The sequence below is a fragment of the Tremella mesenterica genome, assembly GCF_000271645.1.
Source record: "Tremella mesenterica DSM 1558 unplaced genomic scaffold TREMEscaffold_1, whole genome shotgun sequence".
NCBI classification, from domain to species: domain Eukaryota; kingdom Fungi; phylum Basidiomycota; class Tremellomycetes; order Tremellales; family Tremellaceae; genus Tremella; species Tremella mesenterica.
Genome location: NW_006711225.1, coordinates 2,054,486 through 2,078,120, shown reverse-complemented (window position 1 = coordinate 2,078,120; position 23,635 = coordinate 2,054,486). Strand labels below are relative to the sequence as shown.

Below are 23,635 nucleotides of genomic sequence, written 5' to 3'. Positions count from 1 at the left end.
TGCTGTGTTGAGCTTCCTTCCAACATGTCTAATCAATATGGCCGCGTGAGCTACTTAGTGCATCATTCATCCTCATCTTGGAAGCAAGTCTCGAGACCAAAAACACTCACATTCCTCCTAAATGTTCTCAATCCATCCAACCTGAATCAACTGCCGTCGTGCCACTCGTGATAGATCTCTCATCTTCAATTTCTGCAACGTCATCTCCATTCTCAGCTTCTTCCTCCTCTGCCTCCTCTTCCCCACACACCTCGTCCACTGGCTGTGACAAAGCAGTGAAGCTCCCATGTTCATCCAAGTACTCTCCAAGCATCATGAGATGTTGCGGGGGTAGATTATAACCTTCAGAGACAAAGCTACCCCCTTGTTCAGACTTTAGTTGCACGCTTAATCTAGATCCCCAAGTATTGGTTTGTGTAATCCTGGTAGAGATATACAGATCGAAAGAATGATTTGACTGTGATGCTTGAGCTTCAATGAAATGGCAAGCTTGTTTTATTCCGTAGGGATTCTCAAATGAACGGATGGGTTTAGTCTTGTACCAAAGTCCTCCTTGATGACCGATCACATACCCGCCTTCCTCAATATCCACGGTGACAGCTTGGGGATCGATGTTCTGCTCTCGTCTATTCACATGAGAAATTGCTTTGAAGATCACCATGTGAAAGACTACTCACAGTTGATCATTGACCCGGTTGATCAGAAGAGACGACAACCGCTCCCAGCTTGGTTGTTGATCCCCATACCTTGTCATTACTCTACATGTAGAGTCTTCCCCTGTCCCTGGCATCACTAGAGCCAATGATTTGTCAGAATATCCAATCTTCTCATCAGCAATTGAAGAAGTAAATCCAATAAGAGCAGGTGATAAGTGAAGGAAACAAGTACGTACAGTCAATGAGCGAATTGTTATCTTATCTTCGTTGGCCACTTTGAGACCAGCTTTTCCGCGTAAGAAGTTTTGGACATCTTTTGCCACTTCCGGAGTGCACACTCTTGATTCCACTATAGCTATCACCTCGTTCCTGTCTCTGAGCACCCATTTATTGGGCGCTGTGCCGGTCGCCATCGAGTAAGAGGATGTAGCCATCATCTCCGATGCTTGTTCCAAGTTACACGGTGAGGCAAGAGATATAATCTCTTCCCCATCTGGCCAGTTAGGATTGGGTCTATGGGCAAAAAGAGTAAGAGAATTCCTTGCGAGTTTGTAAGTATAAGAGTCACTGCGGTATCATTTCACTGATCAATCATAAAGAGAGACATGTTACATACGAATAAAACTGTTTGTATACCTCGATCAACGTTGACAAAGTGCTTGGAGGAAGTGGATGTCCAAGTTGATGTAGATCGGGAGAAGGAGCGGAATCGAAGAGCGTATCGATACTAGGGGGCATTCTCTTACCCCTCTCAGTCAAAGTATCAAAGGACACTAAACCAGCTGCCTCACTTTTTGCGCCGAGCACAGTTGTCACGGTGGACCAATCGTCAATAGGGGCCACATTAATCTCATTGTCAGTGTTGGCAATCAAAGGTATCTGAAGACTCACTCGAATCATGGTCGGCAACATCTCGTTCCCTCTCGAGCCGTCATGAGACCACAGAGGCCCTAAAAAGCTCGCCACAGAGGCCCTAAAAAGCTCGCCATCGAGGTCGATACGGCGGTCCAAAGACGCCCAATTGAGCTCCCACTTCCTTGGCCTTCGCCCTCAGTGTCCGTATGGGGGTGACTGGTAGATGCATCAGTCGGTTCTTGAGCTTTCTGTGTATGGTGAGAATGTTTTGAACGTGGCATCTTGTCAAATCTGAATGAGGATAAATCTGGTTGGCCAAATGGTCAAACCCATCAATTTCTTATAAGTAGGGCAATTTCACATGATAGAAAGGAGGCGTCAGATGTCGACAACTGACGTGATGGCGGAAAGAAAGGAAATGGTCCATGTGTACGGTGAGACGTCAATGATCGCCATCGCCCAGGATTCGAAATCCCGCTTCGATCAACATGTCAAACGTCTGAAGTGAGCCAGTCGGCCACGTCAGTTGATGTCAGAGCGGAATTCCAAACCGGTAGAGGACGAAGTGATATCAGAGATGATTGAAGGACACCTATGGGCAGTCTTCACATGCATAAATGGTGTCTCTACAGTTTCTGCATGGCTGGTCAATGTCAGCTGCTTTCTAACATTCGAGACAAACATGAACTCACCCGCAACGTCGGTGGACTGCACGTAGTCTTCCAACTCTTGGATCTCTTCTTGTAGCTCTTCGAGAGAGATCTTGGCGTCTTCAATGACGAGAGTGAGCTGCAGCATCTTGATACCTGACCGTCAACACATGCACCTCGTTGATGATCCTTATACGAGCCTCCATCGGCGAGAGTCATGAGCGGAAGCATACGTCAAGCATTGGCAATTGGCAAAAAGAAACAAAATCCATGCGTCAGAAGGGAGCCGGGAAATTCGGGGAGGTGATGAGAAGGGGAGGCGAGAAACAAAACTCACCATAACCGACAGGGACCAATTTACTAGCACCCCAGACCAAACCATCCTTCTCGATCGCCCTCACCTCCTTTTCCATCGCCTCCATATCCGTCTCATCATCCCACGGTTTGACCTGAAGGGTGACGACGGACTTTGCTACCTCTAGTTTACCCTCGGCTGCCTTCTTAGCAGTTTTCTCCGCCTTCTGGGCGTTGTACGCGGCCACACGTTCAGCCTTCACCCTCTCAGCCTCTGCGTCTTCCTCTTCGTCGTCATCGGCAAACAGATCGATTTCGTCATCCTCTTCCTCCTCTTTTGCGGCAGGGGTAGCAGCGGGTCCAGCGGCGAAGGGTGAAGTGCCTTTGGGAAGAGAGGAGAATTCAGATTCCCAAGAGGCGATGTGTTTGTACCATCTAGCGGCGTGAGGGTACTCTGTACCAGGGGCAGCTGCGATAATGTCAGGTCTGATTTACACTGTCTATACGGAAACAGACGTACCGCCTTTGAGAGAGACGAACACTTCCACATCGGCAGAGGTTGGCTGGTATCTGTTCGGTCAGCTCAGTCACATGACATGTTGATTGAGACATGAGCGAGAGGAACGAATCAGAAGGTTTGGAAAGAATTTGTCGTCTATGCAAAGCGCGGTGTCTAGCCGCAACTCGGAAACACGGACCAAAACAAAAGTTCATCATGATGAGGATAAAGGACTCCGGTGGGAAGGGGTAACTTAGGGGGAAGGTAGACTGGTAACCAATGACACTCACCCATCCAGGTAAGCTCTGGTGGCGAGAGCTTTCTCAAGTTCTGGGAGCGAAGGAGCAGCAGCCATGATGATGATGATGATAGTGTGTGTGAGTACAAGGGTGTTAAGAAGGGGAGTGAGGAATGTTGAACAACGTGGATGGGAAAGCGCAGAGAAAATTCAGTAGGACGACGAAACCCCGCGAACGCCGAAGAATGTGGCGAAATCATCTGTGGCATCACCATGCGTTGCCCCGACGTGGAACGCTGAGGTTCTGTCATTCATGATGTGTTATTTCATCTCGATGATATGTATCCAAAACATTCCTATCGCTTCCATTGTCTGACTAATAACCAGCTCATCACACCAAATCCTCCCACCAAACCTGTAGCAGCGATTTCCCCAGCCCAAGATACGACCTCCCTTTGCCATTTCTCCCTTCTTAGTGCTTCTGCATACCCAATGTCCGCACGGAACGTCACCATCTCATACAAGCTTGTCCATCCTCTGACTTTGCGAGTAGGGAAAGGGTTTGTCAAAGACAGTTCACCCTCTGGTTTCGATGGGAGTAATCTTTCCAGAACGTAATCCAAATGTCGTCGGAACTGATAGAGAGGTGAGAGGACGTGTGATCGCATCTCGGTGCTGTCCGTTAGCAGATATCATTGAGATATACGCAGGTCGACGCACTAGTTGTTCAATGCCAATGTGCATATAGCGCGCAAGTCAGCATCACGGTCTTTTGAATATGTCTCCAGAGCCATCGAAAGCTCGGGATCGGTCCTTCCAAGCGGAGCAGTGGTGGTGGATCCGATATGATATTGCTCGAGGTACGAGTTGAGTACTCGAACATCTTCCAATCCACAATTTAACCCTTGGCCGTAGAATCTGAAGCGTAAAGATTGGTACCTATTTGGGCGAGTGACTCACGGTACCATACTATGTGCCGCATCTCCGAGAAGGACGACGTGGGATTTCCAAGTTGACGGATTGACCTACCACATGAGCTCACTCAGTACCCAACTGTCCGGGGAAATGGAGCTGACGTTCATTGTCACGAGATTTCCACGAGGATTTCTTTCCAAATCATCCAGCAATCTCTCCTTCCCCATTAAATCGATAGCGGACGAGAAATGCTCTTCGAAGAAGGCGAGAGCCCCATCACGTGTATCGAGACGTTTAGCTTCTTCGAAAGGTATGAAGAGGGTCATTGTGAATGACCCGTCCTTCCGTTCAGCACGTATTACCGTCAATCATCTGTATGCCAAGCCTCACCTTATTAGGTAATGCAATAAGCATGAAAGAATGTCGAGGCCAGATATGTAAATGATTAGGCTGCATCTGGAAACCGTCTGGTTTTGTGGGATCGGGAGGCATGTGAAGTTCGATATAAGCATGCGAGATGAACTCTTGAGAGAAATTGACTCTGTGTGATCAGTACAGCTCAAAACCTCCATCATCATAGATAAGGCTGACCTCTCTACTCTCATCATCTCTTGTCGGACTTTTGACCAAGTCCCATCGGCACCAATTATCAGATCAAAGTCCTTCACCTCTTCTTCCTCCCCATTGTCCGTCTGCATGTCACTTGTCCTCGTTCTGAAGGCTGATTCGTCCTCTTCTCCCGGAACTGATTTTGATGCTTTGGTCACAAAGTAAGCTTTGCGAGAATTAAGATCGAGTCGTGAAAGTTTGGTATTGAACCTCATCTTGATCTCAAGTGGTAATGCTTCTACAAGACGTTGATTGAGCACAGGTCGACTAATAGAATTCGAATGCTAATTCTCAGCCCGCTTACTATCAGTTCAAACGCTGTAGGAAGCGGACTCACCCAGCCATGTATAGGATCGTATGCTTGAGCTTCGGTATGACCGTCAAGATGATGAATCATACGTGAAGCCATGGGAATGGACTCGTTGATCATCGTCTCCGCTATCAAGTCAGTTCGACAAGTTGTTCCATGAACGAGAAGCGGACCTAAAGTAGGGTCCACACTCCTCAAGGCTTCCAGACCGCGAGCAGATATATTAAGGTTGATAGATCGGAGGTTTGTCATTTTGGAAGCTTCCATCCCCCGAGGATCTAAGGTGTCAATGTGGCATCGAACGCTAATAAGGGAACGAACCATCTCGAGCTTCCCAGATCTCTACGTCCCATCCTCTTCGATAAAGACTAAGAGCTGCTAAAGCACCTACGGGTCCTGCACCAATCACGAGAGCTACTCGTTGTCTCTGAGAAGACATGATGGGGTAGGTGAAAGATACGAGTACGGGCAGATCGGTTCGATGGAATTCACAGAGATCGAGGTGGTCGGCCAGTTCCGACGGAAGTTGGAAGCGGACATCGCCGCTGATGGTGGACCAACTTTTTGACCTCTTACTCTTAACTATTCCTGTCACATGTCATTCAAAGACTTTCACTGGTGCCTCAATCGGCTTACCCTCCCACTCTGGGCTTCATAGTGACCATGGGTCCTCCCACTTACGAACGATACAATGCCAAAGCTCGTGGGTCAGTGGTAAGCGGTTCCAGTCACAAGAAGCGCAAGCGTCATCTGCTTGTGGATGAAGAAGAGATCCAAGTCAAGTCCGATCAGAGAAAGGCTTTGTTGTTCAGTACCAACACTGAGATAGATAACAAACCCATGTCCTCGAAGAAGAAGAAACGACTAGATTCATACATCGTAGGTTCTTCATCTGGCCTCTGTAGCCTCCATGCTGACAGTGATTAGGAGAAAAAGCTCAAAGCAGAAGAACGAGTTCAGACACTCCAGCTCTTAGCTTCATTGGCTCCCTCCACATCGGCATCGGCAGCATTACTATCTTCTTCATCTCTTGGTCAGAACCCAATTGCTCCTAGTAGCGCCAAGGAACGTGCAGAGAAACGTGAAGACCGACTGGTCCGCAGAGGCATTGACAGATTGAAGAGCCGTACCAATCGTTTGGGCGACAGTGAGAGTAGTGAAGATGAGGTAGAGAAGGGAAGGAAGGGGAAGGAAAAGATTGTGGAAGTCGTCCTCGATGGGCATGATGAAAATGCGGGGGAAGTCAAGGTGACAAGTTTATCTAAAACACAAGAGAAGACGAGTCGGGCGAATGGAAAGAAAAGGAAAGGGAAGAAATCCAAACAGGTGAGTTACCAAGTAGCAAAGTGTCATTTGTGATGATTGAGCTGATCAATGAGGCGAGCTGGAATCCACAATTGATGTCTACGCAGCCTGATTCATCGTCCGACTTCGATTCGTCAGACTCGGAAGAGGATCCTAAAGAGGAGAAAGTTCCATCTTTAAAACCACCCACTGAACCATCGTTATCTCCAGCCATCCCCTCCACTCAAAATATAGCACAGGAGGAGGCCGCCGGGTTAGCTGGTCCTTCCAGAACAGCGGAGGTGAATGCCATAGGAGGAGCCTTGAAGAAAGGTGCAAATGGCGCCATGCTTCAGCCCAAGGTTCTGATACGTAGCAAGCCGGCATGGGTGAGTGTCAGCACAACACCAGGAAAGTAAAGCTGACGATCAGACATTCAAACAGCGGCAACAAAGACATGAGTCCAAAGGCAGTGATGATGATGATGATGATGATGATGATATAAGCGACACGAGTGACGAAGACGAAAGCGAGGAACTCCCAGAAGAGGCATCGGGTAGCGACGCTGGGTCAGAAAGTGGGCAAGGGAATAGTGAAGCTGAAGGAAACTCAGATGGCAACGAGGAAGATCAAGGTCAAGATCAAAATCTTTTGCCAGAAGTTCAGCTCTGCGATTCCGGTCTGATCAGAAAGAGATCACCCCGTCGTGAGCGGGCGACGGGCTTCAAGGATTGGGCGCAGCGTCAAATGGGGATACACCAAGGTCCCGAAGAACCAGAACAACCCATGGAGGAGGTGTTTCCCAAGGCTCCTGCCAGTCACACATCTACAACCGTACCCAATGATCGTCACTTTGTCGGTCCTCTTGGCGCTCACTTGGAGGTCCCATCTTCTTCTCTCTTGACTACGTCGAATGGACTGGAGAGTCGTTCAGCCGGTTCCTCAACAATCCGACCCAGAATCAACCGACGCCCGTCAGTCTCTCAAGCTCGAATGGAACTTCCCATCTTGGCAGAAGAACAGACTATCGTCGAAGCCATTCTCATGCATTCCGTAGTCATCATTGCCGGTGAGACAGGAAGTGGTAAAACTACTCAGGTCCCTCAAATGTTATACGAAGCAGGGTTCGGATTTCAAGGATCAGGTAAGAATCTCGTCGCATCACTTTGCCGTGAGGCTCATGTACAGATAATCCCGGAATGATCGCCATTACTCAACCCCGTCGAGTGGCCGCTGTCTCACTTGCACAACGTGTCAAGTCCGAGTTGAATCTACCCTCATCCTCCACAGTAGTCGCTCATCAAATCCGATATTCCTCCACCACTTCCCCCGATACAGCTATCAAATTCATGACTGATGGTGTCCTCCTTCGAGAACTTTCGACCGATTTTCTTCTCTCGCGATATTCTGCTGTTGTTGTCGACGAAGCTCATGAAAGAGGAGTCAATACCGATGTACTCATCGGTGTCTTATCGAGAGTATCAAAATTACGAGAGAAGATGTGGCGTGAACAACCAGACAGAGGAGTCAAGCCATTGAGGATCGTCATCATGTCTGCCACATTACGAATGGACGATTTCGCCAAAAATTCCACCTTATTCGCTATTCCTCCACCGGTCATACATATCACCGCAAGACAGCATCCCGTCACTGTGCATTTTAGTAGACGTACGTTGGGGGATTATGTCAGTGAGGCGTATAAGAAGATCCGTAAAATACATGCTAGATTACCACCTGGAGGTATTCTGGTGTTCATGACTGGTCAAGCGGAAATCCAGACTTTGTGTAGAAAATTAGAGAAGGATTATAACCGTGGGAAAGGCTCTGGAAAATCTATTGACTCGTTCACACGAGCGAAGAATATCGTTCCGTCTGTCGATGGTAAGCTATCTCATGCCATATGACAGAATCAGCTGACATCTTGCAGAACGCGAGACAGAGGACGTTGAATTAGGGGGAGATGATGATTTAGCAGCGGATGTCGATGACGGCCAAGCTGAAAGTGATCCAGAGGGACTTGACACCGATGATGACGAATCTCCAGATATAGATCTCGAGGAGACGAGTGGTAAGTCTATCTTCATTACATACTTATAGCTTGACATGTATTAACTGACATATTAGCTCCAATGCACATCTTACCTCTTTACTCCCTTCTCCCTAACGAACAACAGATGCGAGTGTTCACATCACCTCCAGAAGGTTCCCGTCTGGTTATCATCGCCACCAACGTGGCTGAAACTTCCCTCACAATCCCCGGTATTCGGTATGTGGTAGACACCGGACGTGCAAAAGAAAGACAATACGATCCAATCTCCAACGTTCAACGTTATAGCGTTTCATGGATTTCCAAAGCATCAGCTCAACAACGTACCGGTAGAGCAGGTCGAACAGGTCCAGGACATTGTTATCGTCTTTATTCCTCCGCATTATATGAAGATCACTTCGATTCTTTCACTCCACCTGAAATCCTTCGTATGCCTATCGAAGGAGTAGTTCTTCAAATGAAAAGTATGAACATTGATAATGTCGTCAATTTTCCTTTTCCAACACCACCAGATCGTCTAGCATTGCGTAAAGCTGAAGATCTTTTGATCAACTTGGGAGCACTGAGCTCGCCAACGATGGGAAAGATGATTAACGGTGTTTCTCAACTTGGTCAAGTAGGAGGAAGTATAACAGATTTAGGTCGCATAATGGCTGGTTTTCCTGTTTCACCAAGATTCGCAAAAATGTTAGCTATTGGAGGTCAACATGATTGTTTACCGTATATCGTGGCGATAGTAGCAGGAATGAGTGTGGGAGATCCTTTCGTTCATGAGAATTCATTAGAGATGAGTTTAGACGAAGAGGATGAGGAGGATGAGGAGATACCGGAGATGAAACATATTACGAATGAAGAGATGAGAGCGAAGGAAGAACGGAAAGCACTCAGGAGAAGGTATTGGAAATCTCAATCGGTGAGTTTCGTCGGTTTCGTTTTCACTGATTGGAAACGTTTTACAGTAGACTGAGATGGGGGTAGGCTAATGATAAGCAATTCTTGGGTTTAGGAAATGGAACCAGTGACGCTTTCAAATTATTAGCTGCCGTAGGGGCGTATGAACATGAACCAACGTCTTCGTTCTGCTCTAGGAATTTCCTTCGTCTGAAAGTATGTTCTTTTCTTTCTCTTTCTCCATTTTATCTTCTAGTACCATCCTATCTGATATCCTTAGATCCACCAACAGCTCCCTCACTTCCATCGTCATACGACACGAGGGTTAGACATCCACCACCCTGAGCCATCCATCCAAACTGTCAGATATAGTATTGAGGATCATTGACTCGACTGTCAGAGTATTGTGACCCGCTAACTTCAAGGCAATGCAAGAAATCCATCAACTCCGAAACCAAATCTCTTCCCTCGCATCCCTCCCTCCATCTCGTCTTATAACACCTTCAGACACTCAACTCAAAATCATACGTCAAATCTTACTCTCAAGCTTTCTGGACCACATCGCCATCCGTACCGATATAATAACCAACGCTCCAAAAACATTCACCTCCTGTCGGAACGTCTCATTCCGTACCATCGGTCAAGACGAAGTATACGTCCATCCTTCTAGTGTTCTGTTTCATAAAGCTCCACCTGAATGGGTTATATATTCTGAACTGGTACAAAGTCAATCGAGTGGACGTGCTATCATGAGAGGATTGACTAGAGTTCATCCCGCCTGGATCAGTCAATTAGCACCAGCCATGTGTAGTTGGTCTAAACCTCAAGAAATAAAATTAGGAGCGTCGGGTATACGTAATTGGTCTAAGCCTCAAGAGATGAAGTTAGGAGCGGCGAGAATGGGGAATGTTGGAAAGGGGGATGAGAGAGAAGTTTGGGTGATACCTCATTTTAGAGCTTTGGGTGTGGATTTACCTCCTGTAAAGAAAATTCAAAGACGTGAAGGTACACGGTGGGTCTTGGTAGAGTGATCAAGCGTGGGAGTACCCACGTCGGCCATTTCACCTCCCCTTAGATCCCCGTTCCCTTACCCTTCTCCTTCCAAGAAAAAACACTGATGAATTCGAAGCTACTTGTAGCGCTATCCTGATTACCAAAACATCAATGCATCTCACCAAAAACCACGTAATGTCATCTCCGATTTCCAATTGATCTCAACCACAAATTACTGATACTGTACTGTTCTCATTAAATGTCCATCACTCATTTCATCACATACTTCAAACTTGACTTTCTTCAACTCTCAAATCCCCTTCTTGGGATATCCGATCCATTTCCAATCTCGGAGTATCATGTACCTCCACTCTTAACTCTCCTTCTTCCAATCCTAACAAAGCAGCTCTAAACCCAATCAAACCATCTTGCATCGTAGGACTTTTATTCATTCCTACTGATATCGGACTTCCTCCTGTATCGTACATGTTCCTATGTTGACAATGACAATCACTCGTATTTTCCAGTCGAGGGGAAGATGATGGAGTAGGAGAAGAAGGATAACCACAAGAATTACAAATCGTGATTGAAGTCATGGTTTGAGAAATTGATGAAATACCTAAATCGGGTATGGCTTCAGTATCGAGTTTATGAAGATATACTTGATGTGCTACTCTTGGTTCGCAGAGTATACCTAGGACTGTTATGGCGTAGACTTTTCCTATGAATATAGGTGAGAATTCGGACCATGTTGTATAACTTGTTTTGTCAGTTTTCTTTTCTTTTCTTTTCCTTTCCTCTCTTCCATTTCAACTTCTTTTTTCCTTCCATTTCACATCCCTTGCTCATCTTTTCCTTAACTTTGAACACGATTCATTGGGGTTTCTACTCCTTTGGATGTTGGGATTACTGTGATCGTCCGGCCTGTTCCTGGGGCTGAGAGGATGATCATTCCTCATAGGCTCATTCAACGTTCAAGGAAGAAAGGAGAAACGGGGATGTGATGAGCCAGGGAAGAAAGAGATAGTACTAACGTTTTCCAATAACATATCAATTGAGCGGTTTGTAGTGCCGTGACTAGTAGACAATTCTTCACTATTAGAGCTACTAAAACGTCGAGGATACCGTTAGAAGCTGCGAATCCAGTCTGTGATCAGCACATATCACATATCCTACATCCAAACTCCTGTTCGGCCATCTCCCGATCCGTGAGTGTCATCCTCTCCAGATATCTTCATGGGAAATGAGAGAACAAGCCTACAACCTAGAACCTTCCCGAAGAGTCCTGTGGGGGATTCGTGACTGATGTGTGGAGTGTAACATGGGATTTTAGACTTACCCTAGCTAGTCGAAGTTCCAATGTCATCAAAATAGTAATCATCACATCTAATCCCTGAAAATCAACTTTCATCCCTGATCAAGGAAAAAGGGAACATACCAGAAAACTACCAAGTTGTAAACTTGTCAAACAAGGGAATATAAGATCTCCAGATCTTCTTGATACTTCATGACTATTCATTCAACAAATCTTCCCATTTTTGTTCTTTGAAGAATGGGGAAGAGAGAAGGAAGAAAGAACCTACTAAGTATGTTTAGTACGTAAATATAAAGGAAGTGCCATACCTGATCCTAAAGATAATAAAATACCACCTGACAAGATGATTCCTAATATTCGAATAAGTAATGTTGTTCTTGGTCCGTATGTCGGTCTCATAGCTCTAGCGAAAGAGATGATACGATATGCCATAAAAGCTTGTGAAAAAGTAGCGGTGAGATTTGAAGTTAATAATCCTGCCCAATCTTCGAATCGTTTGTTGAGCATTTGGAACTACATTTGTGAGCTTTCTTCCGTTTAGAAATACAAGAAGGAGTATTCGTTTCTTCTTCTTCTTCACTACCGACGTTTACCCGTTACTCACTCAATATCTCACCCTAAACTGATCATCCTACGCCTTTACCCCTGTCTACGAACTTCTTCCTTTCACCCTAAGAAAATATTCAATTCCCTCGAACTAAGCTACAAAGTAAGAGTTGGACTATGAGAGGAGTGTAAAGGGACGAAATACAAGAAGTTAAGAAGCTAAGAAGCTATGAGATGTAGTTGGAAAAATAAGGGGAATCACTCACATATTCGACATCACCAGGATGAGAAGCAGTTAACAAAACAGTGCGTATGGCATGAAAAGTAGTATCCAAAGTTGTGAGTACAAACAAAACCTATTCTCAGTTTTATAATTTCACCTCATGGAAAAAGTATTTACGTACCAGGACAACACATCGATTCAAAGTTTTATCTTTCTTACAAAGTCTGAAATAAAGGTGAAACTTGATCTCAGTATTCTTTCGACTTTGAAACAAAGAAGGAGAAACTCACGAGCATGATGAAGACGCCATATAACCAACAAGAAAGGAAATTCCCAATTACCAGAGGTCCATACTGTTTGTTAGCGATCCTTCATGTTTCCTGGTCTTCACCAACACCGAGTCATACCCTCTTCACTTGTAATCTACCCACCCAGAAGTAGTATAGATCGGAGAGGGATTGGCATAATTGTGGGGTCCGGTATAAGAAAGAAAACAAGGAAGGAAGGAAGGAATATGAAAGATAAAACCAACAATACTGAAATAAGTCTTCTCATCAATCACCTTCATCTTACTCCCAATTTCATGTTCCATCTCATTCAACTGCACCTACCACTTTTGAAGCTGCTTGTCGAACAAGTGAGGTTTCGTCAGGTCCACAACGGACTTGTCGGGCGCCGTAAGATACATATTGGCTTGATAAACGTTTCATCGTATCCTAAATCTATGTCTCCTACGCATAGGTATGACTTTCCCTCCGATTTGAGTGGAAGAGAATCATCCATTCGTTTGTTCTTTGACGGAGTGGAAGGTTGGTCAAGACCGAAGGCGGGGGAGGTACCGGAGTTGGTGGAATTTACCGGATCGGGTTGAAGTTACCATTTCCGTATATCCACGGAATAGGTCATTCGGTTGTTCCGATTGATACAGTACATTCGTCAGGTGAAGTAGATTCACAGATCGTAAGCAGATAGCCATGAATGGGCCGTCTGTAGACATGCATGACGCTATTGGCGCAAAAGAACGTCTCTAAGTATGACTCGTTGAAGATCCACTCGACCGAAAGCCTCCTGTGATGTTCACCTGACCAAGGGTAAGATTCTCCCCTTCTTCCAGATCTTCTTCAGCAATTACTACTCCATTCCTCACTACCTCCACATGAGTGGTTCTTCTTCCTGAACTTGTTTGTCCATCTGTTTGTGAGTTGTTATTTAACCTTGTTTCACCCCTGCCCGGTGCCTGTTCATGATTCGTTGAGACGGACAAACGTCGGTTCCGGCGTCTGTGTTGACCAGGGACTCGACTCCCTAGTGTTGCGACGTTAGACTCATGGGATGATATATGAGGGTGATCCGGTCTCTCTCTCATTCTTGGAAGTCTGTTTCCAGTACCAGTCCGATGACGGTCCGTATTGGACATCCGTGTGTCTCCTCCAGTTTCGTCTTCACTATTGGGATAGGACTCTGCGTAAACGTCTGAATGTCCTCGAATCTCTTCATATCTTGTCAATAACTCCACATACCCTTGTGCGGGATAAGGGATGGAGGGCGAAGTAACAGGTGGGAGGAAATGTGGACTTGGTTGGATTAATGATTGTGGTCGATTTCCCGGATACCGTGGACTTGGCAAACCTGACCATTGTGACATGTATCCCTCAATAGGCGGGGATCTCAAAGTGTATCCTCCAATGTCAGACGGTACCATTCCGTAAGGGGACGGTATAAGATAGCTACCATCTGGACACATCATATATCCATGAGGTATAGTTGGATAAGAAGGCCCCCACCAACCGTGTGGACCTTGTCGAATCCAGGTGAAAGGTACATTTGGTGAAGACCTACCTGGTATGTGAGTGACAGGCGGTGGGTATAACCAGCTTGGAGGTACCCCACTAAAATTGTTTAGGGTTCTAGAGGGAGTGCTCAGGCGCTCTAGTCTTCTGGTCAGGTCTTCAGCATCGACGGATGGTCGGCGAGATCGGGTAGGTTTTGTTTCTGTCTCTTCTCCCGCTGCTTCCCCGCTGTTTGTAGTCTCCGGGACGGTTGAAGGATCTGTTGGAGCGTCGTTATCGATTGTGGACATGATCTATCAAAGAGCAGCTTGAGAGATAAGGGCATAAGAGGGAGTTAGACGACTGACGGAACCACTTGGCATAGATATATAACGACGGCTGTGGGGTCAGAGCGGGGATCGACGAGACTTCGAACGCCGCACCAGATTGATCATAGAGGCAGGGCAGAGGACTCATGATCTACCCATGATGAATGGAAGAACACTTAAGTGAAGTGTTTCCAGTTCAAGATGGGGTGCACAGGCTGCATGAGCCTTCTATGGCCTTACATAAAGACACCAACTTGATATGAGGTGCATGTACATTACGGCGCTTTGGCCGTCTCGGCGAAAGGAAGATGAAAGTGCCACATTTGTAAAGTGCCACACTGCCACAAATTGACGTCGATCGTCCAATGTCATCCAAAGTGAACTCAACGAAGTGAACACCATACATACCTTCCCCTCCTCATCCTCAATTTGACTTCTCCTCGTGGTTTGTACTAGCATAGCCGCACTGTATGGTCTCTTGCGATGGAACCAGTGAACTTTCCTCCCATATCTCCACGGAGCAAGCTCGACAAGGGCAAGGGCAAAGCTAAATTGGTCGTCCTTCCTGATCTCCCGGAGGAAGTATGGAGGCGCATCTTTTTCATCCACTATGAGGGGGTTTATCAAGGTATGTTCTAGTACTGACCAATATTATCACAATACCCTTCTTCCCTAACATGTATCCAGACTCCTGAGCTCTTTGGCTTCACCCTCAATTTGAAGCATTCCGTTGCCCATCTCTACCGAGACTCAATAGGGCGGTGCGCGATCAACGGTCCTTTGGTATCATGTTCACAAATGCTTATGAACCAGAATGGAGAAACACAGATTGTCTACAAGAAGCCTTGAATCCACTTCTCCTCAGTTCAGAGCACTACCAAATTGCTTTACCTATCCTATATTCTCATCCTCTACTCAGCTATACCACCATATCCTCCTTCGCCCGATCACTTGTCCACCCCCCTCGGTATATCACCAGTCAAACGAAGATCTCTCTGGTTCAAAATCTCACTGTCCGTCCTTCCCCTGTATTACACGGATACGAAGCTGGAAGAAGATCAAATCGACCAAATTTATCAATGGGCGCCATACATCGTCAATTCCCAGAAATCCTCAGTCTTTTCTCGATACTCGAATCATTTACCTTATGCGACGCACTGATACTCTGTCAATGTGATGCTGAGGTTTTATTCGAAGCTCTGCAATACATCGCTCCTCGCAAAGTACGGTTGGAATTCAGGATGTGGGACTTACACGATTCTACTTTAGGTCAAGAGCTTTTGTCATTCACAAGACCAGATATCGCTCCGAATCATCCGGAATCGACGTTGGAAAGAGATACGCAATCCTCCAGAGATTATAATCCCATCAGAGAGTCATGGAGGGATGCGTTGCTCTCTCGGACCGAATTCGAGTTACCCACCTGGTGGATGCAAACGAACAACATCACCCCCGCACATCCACCCGCCCCGCAATCAGTAATGCAAAATATGGCGAACCTACATGTCCTACCTCCGCTTCCGCCACCTCTCTATCCTGCAAGGCTTTCATCCGCTGGAACATCGTCTGGAGAATCGTCCCAACGGCTACATTCTGGGCAGCAATGGCATCATCCACCCGCCCGTGCAGGACTGGGCGCTTATGTGAACTATGCGGATGAGAACGAGGCAAGAAATGCGAGTGGGAATACGCTGTCCGATGGCATATCTGAAAGACCTACCAAGAGCAGTACATCCTCGTCACGTCTTCCTTCAAGGCGTGAATCAAACTTCCATAGATCCCATGTTCAAGGTAGCAGGACGTTTCCTGCCTCCCCACTGTCTCAAGCCTCTACCGGTGCTCGAAATTCAAGACCTCTGGACGCCCCAAATTCACCTGCCTCTGACGATGATGATAGTTCACTTGACGACGCCGAGGCAGATGATGACGCCGATGACTCTTCCAGCAACTCTTCACAGGAAGATATATTCGAGGATGACACATATTCGAAGAGAGGCGACATTTCATCAAGGGGGGAGGACATTTCCTCTTTGAACTTGGAGCCTTTGGATGTTCTGACGAATGACCAAAAAGAACGACTCGATCATCTTCCATCGCCGGATCGAGAAACTTTCCGACTGAACTCCAGTCATGACGACCTGGAAGCTCCAGCCCTCGGTCAAAGAGGAAGATTGTATCGTAACTCCCCCGCCACGTCCACCGAGTCATTAGTGACTTCTCAACACAATGCGACCTCTACGATTCCGCCTCCTCGTATGCATCATCGACATCAACCTCGCCTGCATGAGTCATCTCGAACGCACCTACGTTCGTCTCTCCTTAGCGCACCTGTATCCACTGGTACACCCATTACCAACCAAGTCCAAGTTGGTAATCCCAATCGACCACACGGTACACATGTTCCCCGAGACGGCTCAGGCGAGGAAGGTGTAAGTTCTCACGTTTTGGCTCATAGAATACGATTTCAATTACACTATTTGCTTCGATCTTGGTGTCCGACTATGGGTGCTCTATCTTTAGTGGCATATGACCCACTCGCCATGCTTATTTTCCGCGCACCTCATCTGGACTTTTTCACCACTATACCCGTCCCGCACATCCGTGTCTCACTTCCGCCTGCTTGTAGCTCTTTAGCCGTGTTCAAAGGTGTCAAAGAAGTCGTAAGAGAGAAACGAAGGCGAGAAGAGGGAGGGGATGAAGTTGGAAGTGCACTTGCCAAAGAAGAAGATAAGATAGTAGGTGGTGATGGAGATGGTGGGGGTTTGTTACATCCAGAAATAAGATTATTCGAGATTGAAGTGAATGCGAAGGAAGAAATGATGGATGAGGTTTGGATGAGACATGGGAATCAATTACCTCCACAAGCATGTAGGATTCTGGCTGGGTCAAATGATTGGAGGACTGTACAAGTCGGCGGTGAGTCCGAGTTCCACTTCCCTTCGTCTCTCCCTTTCCCCTTTCACGGTCACCCCTATGTTCCATGCTGTCATATCAAAGTCTCTTATTCTCTGAGATCGTATTCCTTGACTATGAGGCAAAAGGGTGGGATGCTGATGTATAGGAGATATGCGGTCCATAGTTTCATTCGATATCTGTCCTCGCTCACCTTCCATCTCAACATCGCAATTCGACTCTCCAACATTCACCTTCGAATCGACGGATGACGATATATCCGATGTGGGTGATGAGATGGGAGGTGGGGAGGAGAAGTCAAGTACCTACGATGCCGCCGCAGCTCTGGCGCAGAAGGAACGATTATCGCAACGTCTCAAATCGGTCGACAGGTAGTCAGTGACATAGTTAAGGTTACTTATCGTAAGAATGGAGAATGAATCTCAGAGTCTCATGTTACATTGTTCATGCATGGTCCATTATCAGAAGTAAGCGCTGCGGCGTTTCTGCATCAATCCTCATACTCAGATCCTAATGACCGCCCGGCAGCCGAGGAAGCAGTAGGGATAACCAGACTTAATTGCGGCCTGTTTTTCTTTGGGTCACCAGAGGTCGTAGGGTTGTTGAGTGAAGTCGCGGTGGCGGTACTGTTTCCGGATCCGTTCGAGGGTCCTCCTTCTTTATAACCCGTGTTTGTTCCTGCTTCAGTTGTGTGACCAGTCGAGGGATCCGCTGCTTTTGGCTCGCTTAGGATGGTTTGGGCAGACGCGCTATTGGTGGAGTCTGCTTTAGGAGCTCCGTGATGGGAAGTGTCACTGTTGGTTGTCGATTGAGACATGTTGTTTGTTTGATAACTTTTTATATCAATGACAGAGTAAAAAAATAAGCGGTGGAGGTTTTCTTTCAGGATGTCCAAAAACAAACTTTATATCCCCTCATTGGATCAGTGGCAATGAGTCCTGTATCTACTATCCATTGTTCTCTTAACCGAAGGCGGAGATCGACAATGTTGGTCATCCATTCAAGGTGAAATTTCTAGTGTTATCGATGATATATGCGGTACTGAATCTTCCATTCTTCTAAAAGCTGTGCAACTTTCGGAGATGAATCTTGAAGCTGTTTGACCGGTGATGAAGCTTGCATGAGATGTAGGAGAGGATATGAGGTATTTGAGATCACGTCGGAGATTACTTGTATCGAGAACGTTCGTAAGTACAATCATCATAATGTACAGTAAGTAGAAACTGTTGGTGAAGACGAACAAGATTGTGATTTTGTGATGTGACATTCCTAAATGATCCATGATTCACGATGTTCTTCACATAATCGCCTCGACTCGTCTAGGGATCACATCCCCTAATTTTGGAAATCCTCCCATTCCATCTTCACTAGGTTTCATGATTAATTGTTGTTGACTGTAGCTTAGATGACCAAGGATTAAACCCTTCCTTCTTCAGCTTGTGCGATTTACTTGATGAATGTGAAATGACTTACCTGATCAATGAGACTGGAAAGAACACAGATGATATCTTCCAAAGTTATATCATCATCTTCTGGTTCGTTCGTCCCTGAAAACGCAGCGCGTGTGGCATTGAGGAAAACACGAGTGGGACATCTGTTCCGTGGTGCAGAAGGGAAAAGTTGGTAATGTGTTTTAACACTGCTGATTAGTTTAAAGTACAATTCAGGAAGTGATAGACGACTGTACTTCTCACTGGCACATCACGAGCAAATATTATCTCGGCTTGTGTTGTGGTTCGCAGATTTTATTATACAACCCCTCCCCTAAATCCAAAAAAGTGTCGTGTTTCGAGGAAAACTGAGGTATGGCGATAGAAACTAGAGTTGAAAAGATGGACTCACCTGAACCGGAAAAGATTTCGCCAAAGTAGAATCTCACCCCGTTCGAAAAGAACCAACCAGATCGATCTACGTCTAAACCACTCTCTATTATCTTCTAACACTCTCCTCCAGGCTGGTAAATTACCACTTTTGAAGGCGTGTAATAGAGGAGAAAATTCGTGGAGATTGTATTGATCTAAAAGGGAGAAAGAGGGAAGACGACCGAGCAGAAGGTTGACGGGTATGACTCTGATCAAAATAGCTCTGACATTTAGCTATTTCTCTGTAACGTACATGATTCATACCCCATAAGAAGAAATGTAAGTGAAGAGAGACCGGAGGTGTGGTCGAGGATTAGAGAAAGAGATGGAGGGTCGAACCAAGATCACCTACCTTCGTTGTTGCCAACATTCTGATGGACACCATTCCCATGCCTTATCCAACCAATGTCGTCCATTCCTCATATCGAGTAAAACCACACCTAATCTTCCACGCCAATAATGAGCCTGACAAATGTCGGTCTGTGGGATTCTTTGAGGTCGAGCATGAATACGTTTTTCCTCAGCAGGTTGAAGAGCGGCAAAAGTTCGTACTAAGTCTGCAGCTTGAGTGTGAAGTTTACGCTGTTGGGTCAGCGACATATGAGGACGATATCTGCCCGTATCTCTTTTACGAATATGACTTATATGACACGGCAGTGTTGCCAGATGCAAAGGTTTTCCGAGATCAGAGAGCATGGAAGTTTTGAGGGCGAGACAAGGTAACCCACGGCAGCATATATCCTCCATAGAACATTTGCCAAACCCCACATAATATCACCCACCAAAACATCTCTCCCCATACATCCCACCCACTCGGAATCTGATAGTGATGTACTGCTCACTTGGAAAGAACGTTCAATGATCTGTCGCGTGGTATCCCTTATAGACCGAGCAGAACGGTCGTGACGTGGTGAAAAAGGAGATGATGCTGCCGCCTGAAGAGTGAGCTCTTGGCTAAAATGATACAGACAATTACTGACTTGGTTGGATATTGAGACCAGTTGTTTGGCAAGAGAAAGAATGATGGGGTTGAGATGAGGGTGAAGATGAACGCCTTCGGAAGAGGTTTGAGCGTAGAGTTTGTTCACTTCGCTGGGAGTTAGCATGGAGAATGATCAGGTGCGGGTTGCCACGAGGACGAGCGCGAACCTCTGCATAGGGTCTGCACTATCGAGGAATGACACTTGAATGGTCTGTACTGATAGTATGCTGTTGGGGATGAGAAAATGAGGACACGAACCATGGTTTGATGTTCGAGGGAGTCAGAATGTGGAAAGGGGATATCGCACTCGAGTGGACTGTTCAGAGAATGATATGGATCATTGATGATAAGAGGATGTTGAGGAAAGGGTAGAGCATAAGGGAGGGAATTTGAGTAGACCCACGTATAAACCCCTACCAAAGTCATAAACCTCTCATAAACATTTCCGAAGTCCCCACCTTCCTGATACACTTTGACATATCGTAATAAACTCAAGACGAAGGAAGTAAAACCTTCTCTAACATCTGGTGAGATGGAGCCGAGAAACGGAGCTATGGCGGAAGGTAACAACGCAGAGGTAGAGACCTGTTTATCAGCAAGTAACAAACGAGATAAAGTGAAGCGTTCGAGCAAGCTCCAAAAGTCAACGGATCAACGGAGCCGATATGATCAAGGTGATCTAAGTGCAGAGAAGATGGAGATGGGGCGTGGGACATGAGAATGAGGGAGCTTTCGCTTTGGACGACATGATGGGTTGAGCGGGAAGGGAATATGAGAACAAGAATGTTTAGACACTTACCGCACTTAGAGCAGTACGAAGGTGAGAGAAAAGAGGGTGGTCGGGAGATAATGGTACGGCTGAGTAGAGTTGGTCAGGGGATTGTGACAGGAATGCAGAGTTGAGGAGTTGAATGTACTGAACTAAAGAACCGGACATGTTGAAGATTGGATACTTTTATGTTGAAAGTATCTCTCTGAAGTGTGAAGATGTTGTCATGATGGCTTAGATGATGTTGTGTACATTGTTAAAAGATGAATGTGAAAGTATCAAGGAGGAAAGATCAAGTTGAACTTGTGGGAATTTAGTGGCGGGCAACGATTTCCGACAGTGTGCACGGAATGATCATATACCGCATCTCAGCTCAGAGTTGCAGAGTGATACTTGAAGGGAGTATGAGGAGCATTCATAGGCATGACTAGACAGCCGAAGAGAATGCGACATGCAACACAATCAAGGGTATACCAACACATAACCTTTACACAGTGAAGTGGAATGAATGAGAGTGTCACTACTCTGACCTCCTCCACACTTCCCTTCCTCTCTTCCATACACCTTTCAAACCTTCTTTGTCCCATAATAATACATCGGCTTTACAGCCAGGTACCAACCCATGGGATTCTTTGAAGAGACCGCCGAGTAATTTGGCAGGGGTATAAGTGGCGCATGCTATAGCTCGTTCAAGTGGGATATCGGCGAATTTCGAAAGGTTTATTACTGCTTCTGGCATAGGGAGGATACTGCAATTTAGCAACTGATTTTCCTTTTTCACATATCTTAACTTCCTCAGCGTCCAGAATAATGGAAATCTCCAACGTAGACATGATGTTCGACCATATGAGAAACAAAGATGGGGGAGAGATGTCGCTACACCTACCTGCCTGCCAAAGTGTCAGTCCCGTCTAGAGTTAGGGTCATTCCACGTTTTTCTATAGCTGATTCTCTCCACGGATAAACCCCATCAGGGAGGTCAGGGTCCATAAAGTGCATTGCTGTACTTCAGCTCAGCCACACCTTGATAAGGAAAGATTAAACAAGGAAGAAAGAAGGAAATAAGGATGACTGACCGTCAGAGATCAATATGCACCCCTCTGGATAAGCACGGTATGCCAGAGCAACAGCTTGAGGATGGACGTGCACACCGTCGGCTATGATGCTAAAGCTAGGTCTTGAGGCCATCTGACCTTCCGACTCAGGATCACACTGTTGAGTGGAGGGTGCTTCACAAGCACATCCGTCAATTTGATCGCAAGGGTCATACGAACAAGTCATACAAGCTTTCTTGACGTGCTTATCACCCAGAAATGGTGTGTCTCGTGGTACGGATACGGGATCTTCATCAGGAAGAGATTCGTCTTCTTCTACAAGAGGTTCTGTCATTGTGAAGAGTCTCTTGAAACGTGTGAGGATAGGAGTGACAGGTGCGGAGTGGACTTTCTGAGCATCAGAAAGAAGTTTCAAGTCTTGAGTAGGTTGATGTAGAGGGAGACCGAGAAGACCTATGATAGATGGGTCTCGGTGATCTAATGGTCATCTTTCTCTTCTTCTTCCGAAACATGAGACAACTCACGTAGAGGAGGCATAGCGTTGAAGATATGAGTCAAAAGAGTTGCACCGTTTATGATTCCTTGTAAAGCTTGCTCCGTGGTAGCATTACTAACATATCAGCTCCTATCGACAGATCTTGAACATGCTACAAGAAAAGTTTCACTTACGTATGACCTAAAGCCACTGTTATTCCCCTTTCGCTTAGTTCTGGTATACAAGGCAAAACCCCTTGGACATCAGGAGCGACGGTCACGATCCTCACCATCTCCCGATTAGGAGCAACGGCCTCCGAGCCGTACATCTACTCATCAGCTTGAAAATCAGTAACGTTAGCCCAGCTCACGTTTTCGAAGTCCGTTAGTCCTTCATTCACCACTGCGATGTTTTCTGATGGATGACATCCTTTTTTGAGGGGAGCGAGGAAAGGTCCTTCGACGTGGAACCCCAGAGGCGTAGCAGACAACACACCCAACTTGGGAGACTTTCCAGCTCGTTCCATGAGCAGAGGTAAGATTTTCTTATATACCTCTGGTTTCTGAGACTAGCTGATCAGTACAGCCATAACTATCAAACTTACGATAACGGTGGGAACATAGCTATCTCTATCAGATTCCCATCGCTTGTAATACTAAAGTAAACTCACCTGGTCACTCCCATTCGAAGAAGCTCTTCACTCAACTTATCCAAACCTGTCAAATATTCGATGGGCGAGGTGAACTCGCTGAGATCAACACCGAATCCTCCGTTGATTTGAATGTCGACCATCCCAGGACTGATAGTACCGCCCATACAGTCGATCACTTCTAGGGACGCACCGATGGGCATGATACATGGCGTCACTACTTGTCCTGTGGTGGTGGACAGGTAGAGAGATGTGAGAGGGGTTAGTTCTCCGGAAGGGAGAAGAAGACGCGCGTTTTTTAGCTGAACATTTGGTAGGTTTGCCATTGGAGAGGTGAGGACATCTTGGGGTGGCATCGAAAAGGGATGTGCAGTACGATATCAGTAATTCGTTAACTGATGAGAAAGAGAGATAATCAGAGATGTAACATGCCATAGTGTACGAGGATATCGGTGAATGAGAAGGCAATGTGGACATCCTTTCTCCGACGAAATGAAGGGAGGATGT

The 23,635-nt window shown here is 46.2% G+C and overlaps 8 protein-coding genes across 8 annotated transcripts; 2 read left to right on the top strand and 6 right to left on the bottom strand.

The window, feature by feature from the left end:
- Positions 1-127: 127 nt before the first annotated feature.
- On the bottom strand, positions 128-1,470 carry TREMEDRAFT_72771 (uncharacterized protein; the record flags this gene model as incomplete). The annotated part of the gene is made up of 5 exons (XM_007002077.1): positions 1,448-1,470; positions 1,273-1,395; positions 893-1,223; positions 678-823; positions 128-626 (listed from the first exon to the last, which is right to left on the bottom strand). Exons 2-5 carry the CDS (start codon positions 1,392-1,394, stop codon positions 128-130), a joined length of 1,098 nt encoding a protein of 365 aa, XP_007002139.1. The 5' UTR covers position 1,395; positions 1,448-1,470.
- A 608-nt stretch (positions 1,471-2,078) lies between these two features.
- TREMEDRAFT_36716 (uncharacterized protein) lies at positions 2,079-3,347 on the bottom strand. The gene is made up of 5 exons (XM_007000777.1): positions 3,245-3,347; positions 2,976-3,025; positions 2,499-2,924; positions 2,204-2,317; positions 2,079-2,154 (listed from the first exon to the last, which is right to left on the bottom strand). Exons 1-5 carry the CDS (start codon positions 3,307-3,309, stop codon positions 2,138-2,140), a joined length of 672 nt encoding a protein of 223 aa, XP_007000839.1. The 5' UTR covers positions 3,310-3,347; the 3' UTR covers positions 2,079-2,137.
- Positions 3,348-3,501: 154 nt separating this feature from the next.
- TREMEDRAFT_70725 (uncharacterized protein) lies at positions 3,502-5,465 on the bottom strand (the record flags this gene model as incomplete). The annotated part of the gene is made up of 9 exons (XM_007001963.1): positions 3,502-3,867; positions 3,913-4,110; positions 4,153-4,217; positions 4,269-4,448; positions 4,498-4,648; positions 4,699-5,000; positions 5,054-5,154; positions 5,200-5,304; positions 5,348-5,465. The coding sequence occupies 9 exons, from the start codon at positions 5,463-5,465 to the stop codon at positions 3,549-3,551; spliced, it is 1,539 nt and encodes a 512-aa protein (XP_007002025.1). The 3' UTR covers positions 3,502-3,548.
- Positions 5,466-5,689: 224 nt separating this feature from the next.
- On the top strand, positions 5,690-10,445 carry TREMEDRAFT_70724 (uncharacterized protein; the record flags this gene model as incomplete). The annotated part of the gene is made up of 10 exons (XM_007001962.1): positions 5,690-5,905; positions 5,954-6,352; positions 6,406-6,530; positions 6,603-6,699; positions 6,743-7,454; positions 7,499-8,191; positions 8,238-8,378; positions 8,435-9,270; positions 9,348-9,464; positions 9,674-10,445. The coding sequence occupies 10 exons, from the start codon at positions 5,690-5,692 to the stop codon at positions 10,277-10,279; spliced, it is 3,942 nt and encodes a 1,313-aa protein (XP_007002024.1). The 3' UTR covers positions 10,280-10,445.
- Positions 10,446-10,528: 83 nt separating this feature from the next.
- Positions 10,529-14,405, bottom strand: TREMEDRAFT_58624 (uncharacterized protein; the record flags this gene model as incomplete). Its single annotated transcript, XM_007001278.1, has 10 exons — positions 10,529-11,000; positions 11,276-11,388; positions 11,581-11,634; positions 11,680-11,752; positions 11,825-12,069; positions 12,369-12,458; positions 12,507-12,566; positions 12,616-12,678; positions 12,937-13,041; positions 13,407-14,405. The coding sequence occupies 10 exons, from the start codon at positions 14,403-14,405 to the stop codon at positions 10,529-10,531; spliced, it is 2,274 nt and encodes a 757-aa protein (XP_007001340.1).
- A 501-nt stretch (positions 14,406-14,906) lies between these two features.
- TREMEDRAFT_58623 (uncharacterized protein) lies at positions 14,907-18,118 on the top strand (the record flags this gene model as incomplete). Its single annotated transcript, XM_007001277.1, has 5 exons — positions 14,907-15,051; positions 15,237-17,339; positions 17,485-17,688; positions 17,844-17,984; positions 18,036-18,118. The coding sequence occupies 5 exons, from the start codon at positions 14,907-14,909 to the stop codon at positions 18,116-18,118; spliced, it is 2,676 nt and encodes an 891-aa protein (XP_007001339.1).
- Positions 18,119-18,782: 664 nt separating this feature from the next.
- Positions 18,783-21,117, bottom strand: TREMEDRAFT_25778 (uncharacterized protein; the record flags this gene model as incomplete). The annotated part of the gene is made up of 7 exons (XM_007000610.1): positions 18,783-18,975; positions 19,179-19,421; positions 19,551-19,780; positions 19,927-20,133; positions 20,179-20,290; positions 20,584-20,765; positions 20,980-21,117. 7 exons carry the CDS (start codon positions 21,115-21,117, stop codon positions 18,783-18,785), a joined length of 1,305 nt encoding a protein of 434 aa, XP_007000672.1.
- Positions 21,118-21,469: 352 nt separating this feature from the next.
- TREMEDRAFT_58621 (uncharacterized protein) lies at positions 21,470-23,331 on the bottom strand (the record flags this gene model as incomplete). Its single annotated transcript, XM_007001276.1, has 8 exons — positions 21,470-21,698; positions 21,836-21,950; positions 22,026-22,481; positions 22,529-22,614; positions 22,674-22,807; positions 22,850-23,047; positions 23,084-23,102; positions 23,150-23,331. 8 exons carry the CDS (start codon positions 23,329-23,331, stop codon positions 21,470-21,472), a joined length of 1,419 nt encoding a protein of 472 aa, XP_007001338.1.
- Positions 23,332-23,635: the final 304 nt, after the last annotated feature.

Bases quoted from the DNA above. Each gene is read 5' to 3' on its own strand.
- TREMEDRAFT_36716 (XM_007000777.1), bottom strand. From the start codon at position 3,309: ATGGCTGCTGCTCCTTCGCTCCCAGAACTTGAGAAAGCTCTCGCCACC. The intron at 2,925-2,975 runs GTACGTCTGTTT...ACATTATCGCAG, and splicing joins GTTCGTCTCTCTCAAAGGCG to CTGCCCCTGGTACAGAGTAC. The intron at 2,318-2,498 runs GTGAGTTTTGTT...GTTGACGGTCAG, and splicing joins ATTGGTCCCTGTCGGTTATG to GTATCAAGATGCTGCAGCTC.